General features: G+C 38.8%; 1 protein-coding gene across 1 annotated transcript in view; it reads left to right on the top strand.

Annotated features, from left to right (window-relative positions):
- Msh3 (mutS homolog 3) overlaps positions 1 to 8,042 on the top strand; it is a 228,423-nt gene that overhangs the window by 172,615 nt on the left and 47,766 nt on the right. The window contains exon 19 of the mRNA XM_008853317.3: positions 2,579 to 2,690. Within this exon, the coding sequence (XP_008851539.1) occupies positions 2,579 to 2,690 (112 nt within the window). The remainder of the gene's footprint in view (positions 1 to 2,578; positions 2,691 to 8,042) is intronic.

The following is an 8,042-nucleotide window of genomic DNA, read 5'->3' as shown; positions in this document are numbered from 1 at the left end:
TACAAATTCTAATTCAGGAATTTACGTTAGCTTAGAGAAACACTTGAAACACACACACACACACACACACACACACACACACACACGCACGCATGTGGAGACACAAACCAAGTGATTTAGTGTAGCACTGATAATAAAAACTTGGACATAGTCCACACGTCTAATGGTGAAGAATGACTAACTCATCTATGTAGCTGCTTCAAAAGAATGCTGAAAATTCGATGAGAAGTTATCCTTCATCTTCAGTATTCTTCAGTGTGTCATACTGGAAGGGTTCATAAACTTCATTTCAGATTCTTGAGTATCTTCCAGAGAACAAAGAAAAAATGCACTGTTTTTTATTAAAAAATAAAATTAATTCTGCTTTCTATTTACTATAAAGGTTTATTGGATCATTTTATCACTCTAAGCAAAATTTCAGGATCTTTAGTGATCTCAGTCATCTGAAACATTTATTGTTTTATCATACTAGGAACTATTTCAGCATTGTTTATCGGTTACTTCAGCAGTAGTGTGGAAATCTAAATTAAAAAGAGATTATAGAATGATGATGCAAAAGTAGCAAGAAAAAAAAATCTCTGGTCACCCCATTTTTTTCTTATCTAATTGCCATTTCCCAAATTGTTAAAACACTCTAGAATGTATGAAAAGGGACACGAGTGCCACTGATATAATCTGATTACAGCTTTTACTGGGTCCAAGTAGGAGAGTTTTCACTGTTTACCCATAGTAATAAGGAAGACAATTGACAGTAACTCAGATGTGAGGAGAAAGACAGTGATGCTTTGGGCATGGATGATGATGAGGAGCGTCTTGTATAAGCAGTCTAAGACTGTGAGTGTTCATGTTACACTGTTGCTGCTGCGTCATGAATTGATGTGTAGATAATGTTTTGTAGAGCAAAATGAATTGTGTTCTCACCTCCTTAGTCACTTCATGGGAACCACTCAGCATTTAAGATTTGGTGATGAGAATCTGGATTATCTTGATTTGTTAAAGGACATGTGATAATTTTTTATGTTTCTATATGTCTTCATTAAAATTTACTCAGTACAGTTTTTAGGTGGACAAGCAGAAAATTGAAAGAAAACAGGTGACATCAAATAAAAGGATTCATTTGATTGATTATTCTAATTGGTATTTGTGAATATAAAAATCATACATTTTGTATTATTATGGGTGAAGACAGTTGTCTTCAAGAAAATTATTAGCTTTGAACGATTTCGAAATTTATCCAACTGTTCCATCTCGAGGCAGTTGTGAGAAGAATCAGAGTCAGTGGGTTGAAACCTACTAGAAATGTTTTAGCACTTGAAATTTAGTTTTAGAGAGTAATATGTATGACAACTAATAGTCAGTTACATCCAAGATGTGTTGCCACTCCAGGTACCTATACTATGAAGACCAAGAAAAAGTGGAACACAGTTTTGTTTGCAATGTCAAAGTCCTTACTAGACTATATAGTCCAATGGTAGAGCCCTTGATGAACATGAGTGAGGCCATGGTCTCAGTCCTCACATGCAAAACTAAATGATAATAAAATAAAATTTAAATTAAGTTCTTACTGAAATTTGTAATGAGGCTGATCTTTTTAAGCATCCCAGTCTTCTTCTCTAAAAGTTTTTTTTTTTTTTTCAATAGATTTTAAAATATTAAAGAGTCTGTTAGGCCCAGAGAGTAGATGGTAAAATCAGTTTTTTATGTGTGTGGATGATTTAAATAAGCTGTTGAATTAAAGTGGTTGTGAAATGCTGTATTACAATATGACTCTTGTTTGTCAAAGAGATCACAACCAACGCAATATGTACATATGAACATAATGAAAGGAAGGGAGACACTAAACTGATTTTTGTGTTAACCTTTGGGGAGGAGGTGGAGGAGAATTGACTCAGGGAACTTGGATAAATAGATAAAGCTATAGATAAAAACTGGTAATATATAAAGACTTAGAAAAAAGCAAATCCCAACACTTGGGAGATAGAGGCCAGCCTGGTCTACGTAGCAAGTTCCAAGCCAGGCTATAAGGAAACCCTGTCTCAGCAAGCAAAAACAAAGAATAACAAGGTGAAAATTAATAATTTTTATATGGAAAAGTAAAAGCTACATATATAAAGAATACCTTATAGTAACATTTTCAGTTGAATAGTATGTGAGCAATTTAGATCATTCTATCTTCTAGTCTAAAACCTATTGTCATTTATATTAAGGTAATAATTTAATCTGGAAGTGATCTAGTGAAATAATGTAAATAAACATGATCTGAACTGTTATGTTTAATGATGGATATATTGACTTGATCTCAGATAATAACAGACAAGTGAAGACCAGCATCTTGCAAAGATAGACCTTGTAGGAATGGCTGCAGCCTGTCCTTCAGCGCACTGCTCCCAGCTGTTAAATTCTAGTTAAAACTTAACAAGATTCACATCCTTATTCTGCACTTATGTTCTTATGTTCTTGAGATCTAATGTTTTGTGGTCTGTCTTGACCACTAGATACTAAAGTTTTTCATGCTATATCAGTGTTCTTTTAAAAAGCCACTCATAACATCTACAAACTGATAGAGCTTCTTTTTCAGGCCAACTCTGCAAGAAGAGAAGAAAATAATTATTAAAAATGGAAGGCACCCTATGATTGATATGTTGCTGGGAGAACAGGATCAGTATGTGCCCAATAGTACAAGTTTATCAGTAAGTACCGTACTGCACCAAAAGCCCTAGTAAACGATGAGGACGTTGATCCCAAGCTTTGGAATATCAAATGTTATCCAGGTTTTTTTTCCTTTGGTTTTAAATGGTCGAATCCCAGGCATAGAAATTAGTATGATTTCCAATGAAAAATCCAAATAGAAAATAGATGGAAAGATTTAGCAACTAAGGAGGATTATTATCTTACTTTTCTTATGGAACCCCCCCAAACTTTATATTTACAAATATGCTAATGATGTTGGATGCATATGATGTTTTTGCAAATTCCTATTAGCATATAGTGTTACCATTGTCCTGTGTTACATTATTTTCAAGTGCTCTAAAAGAATCAGAGATGCTTCAGTTGACTTCAGTGGTAAGAATTTTCATCTTCTAGGTTGGAGTTCTGTTATAGAACTAATGATTTTGCGTATTTGTTATCTTTATTCATTTAGCATATACTGAGGACTTCCATTAAAAAGCAAGATTTCAGAGGTGGTGGTGTTCTGGGTGACAGCAAGATCCTAAGTGTGGCATGGGAGTGAGCTAGCAGAGGTTTTTGGAAATGAGATCTGAAGCAGAGTTTGGGAAAGAGTTGTCCACCTGACTCTTGAGGTAGTCTAAGGTAACAGTGGGATTTGTTGTTTAAGGTGATAATGATCCAGTTATCAGAGATTGCAAGAAATGATGACTGAGGTTTTTGGATGTTTGTAGTGAGTGGGAGCAGATGTGGTAGGACCATGAAGAAACAGGAAGAACTGCTGAACCCTGAGGGTGGAATGTGGTAGAAGCTCAACCTCTGAATGGGAAGGTTGCTGTAGAATAACAAACAGTAAGGTTTCAGTTTAAGTAGTACATGAAGGAAAAGTTGCACAAAGTGGTTGGAAACATAGGTGCAGGCTATGTAATTGTGGCACATGCCATTAATTGTAGCACGTAGGAGGCAGATGCAGGCAGATTTCTGTGAGATTGAGGACAGCCTGGTCTATGTAGGGAATTCCAGGCCAGCCAAGACTACGTAGTGAGACCTTGTCTCAAAAAAATAAAAGGAAGGAGGGAGGGAGGAAGGGAAAAAGGATTAGAGACTTTTTTGAAAACTGAGAAAGGATTGAGATATAGGAGAGTGGCTGGAGAGTGGATCAGAACAGCAGGGGGTTGGGACAATAGCAGTATTCCATCTTGGGCCATGAGCAAGGATGGATGTGTCATGGTGAATTTGACTGACCACAAGAATGTGAGTGAAATGAAATTTGAATTCTGTCTGCTTTAATGTTGCAAGTCATAGAGATACTTAGTAGTATAGAACATATTTGCTGGCCTGTTCAGATTGCAATCACAAGGTACCATGGACTGGGTGGCTTATAAACAACAGAAGCCTATCTTTTATGGTTCTAGAGACTGAGATTTCTAAGATCAAGCTGTTAGACCTGGTGGAGGCTGGTTTTCTGCTTTGTAAGTGGCACCTTCTCACATAGTTGTAAGTGCCCTTACATGGATGGGAAAAGGAGAGGTCCCTCTTAGTCCCTATATATTAATCAGCTCCTAAAGGCCCCCTGATATTGTCATCATGGGAGTTAGAATTTTGTATGATTTGGGGGAGGGGGTAACAGACATTCAGACTATAACAACCAGAAACCTTAAGTATTCACTAGAAAACTTGTATGTTATCAGTTCATCAAATAATAAATACTGATTCTATCTTTAAAAAAAAAAAGCCTTTATAAGAAGTCCTCATAATAGTAGAGAGTATAACTTTTCTTGAAAAAGTACTATAGTTGTAATATTTAGTAGCTTGGCTTATATTTAACTTATAAGCCACTTAAGTCCCCTATCACTGCCATGCTCACCCACTTGACCCCAGGAATGCTATCCTTGGTGTTGATTTCTTGTTTCTCTTTTCCTCCCATTTTCTTTAAAAGAGTATATTATAGTGTTAGTAAACCTAGAGTGGAAGAACCAAAGTAGCCTTCATATTACAAGCACACTTTAAAGAATCATCGAATCATGATTTTAAATCTTTGCAAAATAAGTGGAGTGGGTTTTTTTTTTCCTAGCATGTACCTTAGAATGTTCCAGAATATTCATTTCTTTTACATACGCTTTTTCTAACTTGAGTAGGAGTCGATATAGACTGTTGCTATGGTGAAGTGCATTCTGTTTTTTGGGGTATAAATTTATATATAGCTATAGTATGGAGAAAGAACTTACTATGTAAAATTCAATCTAAAAGGCATTCTGTCTATTAATTTATAAACTGTACCCTGAAAGCAATGTCCTCAAAGTTAGGTAGCATTGTGACTTCCGATAATCATGTAGTTTTAAGAACTGGCCTTTTGTACATCTAAATTATAAGTCAGTTCTGCTGGGTTCCAGAATCATTGTGGGGCTTATAAGCAAGCCAGTGTTTTGCTCACTTTACCTCTTCCAGTTTTAGGGTTTTCTTAAACCCTCCCCCTGCTGTTCCTTCCTATTTTGCTGTTCAGCCTGATTACCTGTTGATAACTGTGGCACTCCCTTCCTTCCTTCCCCTCCTCCTTTCACTCTTTCCCTGCAGCCTCCCCTAACCTGGCATGCTACACTGCCATTTGAATTCATACTCTGCATTCCAGCCTTTTTGGACTTCTTATAGTTCCCATGCTACTGTGCCTCGAGGCTTGGCAGATGGTATTCCCTCTGCTTAGAATGCCAACCTTCCCCGCCTTACCCCCTCTTGCCTCCTGCACACCCACAGCACAATCCACCCCTCTCTAGATTAGCTTTTTCTCCCAACTTAGATTTCTGTTCTGGTGTGAAGATTTCCCTCACAAACACTGTGGTGAGCCCCCCAGTGCATCCCTGCCCCCACACTGTTTCTCCCCATCTTGGTATGTATCTCACAGAAGTCACAATTGCTCATTTTGATGTATTTCCCAGAGGCTTTGTCTTGATGAGAACAGGGACTATACATCTCTGTGTGGTGTAATCCCAGTGTCTGTCCCATGTCTCCAACACATAGCAGACCCCTAATCAGGTTTGCTACTAAGGATTAGCTAAGAACCCTTCTTCAGTATCCAAGACTCACTTTAAAGTTTTTATGTTTTTATCTCCTACAAAATGTTACTTTTCAGGATTGGGGGCTTCACAGTTTACAGAATAGTGCACCGATAGCTAGAAGAAAGAGCAGAGGTCTTCTAATATAGTGCCTCTTCGACATTTGTGGTAAACTAAGTCCCAGGAAACGGAAAAGCGATGTAGAGGCTGCCCAAGTTGATCATCCTGGACAGTGTCTGAAATACAGGCACAGTCTAGGGCAAGGTGGTGCTTTCCAGCCGTACCTGCTTTGTGGCACACATAGGAAATGATGACATCTTGACAGCACACTGAAATAAAAAAAAGAGCCAGAGGAGGCTAGCCCAAGGGCTGTGACTGTCACAGCCCCATTGGTCACTTTGAGGGCTGAGGAGTCAGCACCTTGCTTGCCTGTGACCCTGTGGCAAACCAAGACATACTACCTGGGACAGTCTGCCATGGTAGTCTCAACTCTCCCATGATTGCTTATTAAGCCAAATGGCTCTCTGATGGATGGGCTTCTAAAAACAATTAGAATAGTTCTTTTATGTTGGTTTTGAGATAAGTGATATAAAGTGGGGGAGAAAAATGAGTCTAGCCGTAGAGCAGGAAGATTCCCTGGAGCCTATTGAACCCCCAGACCTCTCTAGCCCATGGGAAATCCACACTCCAGGTGCTCTAGAGGTGGGCCCTGGGATCTAGGCCTCAATCTTTTCTGAAATCAGGAAGTGTCCCAAGGCTCTGTATTATGCAGTACAGTTTGTGGCGTGCAGTAGGCACCCACTTCTTTGTTATATATATATATAATGTGCATTTGAAGCTGGTAAAGATGAGAACCCACTTCCCAGTTTCCTCCTCCTTTCCAGTACAAGTTGTTTCACATGTGCTTGCTGGCTATAAACAAATTAATTAGTAGAATATTTGTAGCAATAGTCTGTACCCTTTGACTATTTGTACCCAATGACCAAGCAGACCAATAATGTAACACCTTAAAATGTGTTACTTTACTTCACCCTTGTGGCTAGGTTATACTCATAGCATCTGCTATAAATACATCTTTCACATAGCATGGTGATTGCATCATGAAGCCAAGGATAAAAATTAAGGGGGAATGATTTTTTTTTTTTAAAAGAAAGGCTCTCCCTGTAGCTCCAGCTGGCCTGGAACTCACAGAGATCCTTCAGCCTCTGCCTCCAAAGTGCTGGAATTAAGGGCATGCACCATCATGCCCGGTAGGGAATGATTTTTTTTTTTAAGATTTATTTTTATTTTTAATTGTGTGGGGGAGGAGTCTGTCGTAGAATAAATTCAGGTGCCCAAATAAGCCAGAAAAGGATGTTAGATTCCCCTGGAGCTGGAGTTACAGGTGTTTCTGAGCTGCCTGACATGGTTGCTGGGAACTAACATGGGTTCTCTGGAAGAACAGCAAGTACTCTTAACCACTGAACCATTTCTCCAACCAATATTGATTTTTTTTTTCCTATTTAAAGTATTCCACAGCTGGAGACATGGCTCAATGCTTAGAGCACTGGCTGCTCTTACAGAGGATCCTGGTTTAGTTTCCAGCACCCATATGGCTGGTAACAACCATCCACAACTCTAGTTCCTGGGGATCTGACACCCTTCTCTTGCCTCCATAGGCATTTCACACATGTGGTGCACTTACATACATACAGGCAAAACATTCATACACAGAAAATAAAAATAAAAATTCTTTAAAAAATCCTAAATTGTGCCGATATCTCCCTGCCTAGAATGTTCTTTGTCTCTTCCTGTCCCTAACCCATGCCCATCAATTGAACTTTTGTTCATTCTTCAAGACCCAACAAAAGTATTACCTCCTCCTGCCTTCACTGTCACTTTGGCCAGAAACAATCTGTCCATGTTAGTATGTTTTTCCTTTTTAAAATTCTTAACACATGCCATTTGATACATAGTTACAGAGTAGAAGTGCTGCATGGTGATAGGAGACAGATTTAAACCCTGCTCTGCCTGCCATGGTTTTGCTGTCACTTCCAGGTCACCATACTCACTGGATCTTGATTTTCCTATCCATGAATGAAGGGTTGGAGCTGAACACCAGCCACACTCAGCCAAGTAGAAGGAAAGGTGGGTGGGATCCAGGGGCCTCTCAGAAGGCTTTGAACTATTATCCTGGCATCTCAACTCTCAGTCTCAGTGTCACATCTGTTTCTCATTCATGTTAAGTTAAAAGTACAACCTTTGGCTGAGAGCTTGTCTGGAGGGAGTCTTTCTCTGTAGCCTGCCACTGATTGACATTTTCAGGGAATAAAGTACTTTGAAACT

This window comes from Nannospalax galili, unplaced genomic scaffold (genome assembly GCF_000622305.1).
Source record: "Nannospalax galili isolate Female #2095 unplaced genomic scaffold, S.galili_v1.0 scaffold45, whole genome shotgun sequence".
NCBI lineage: Eukaryota > Metazoa > Chordata > Mammalia > Rodentia > Spalacidae > Nannospalax > Nannospalax galili.
This window is presented reverse-complemented; position numbering and strand designations above follow the sequence as displayed.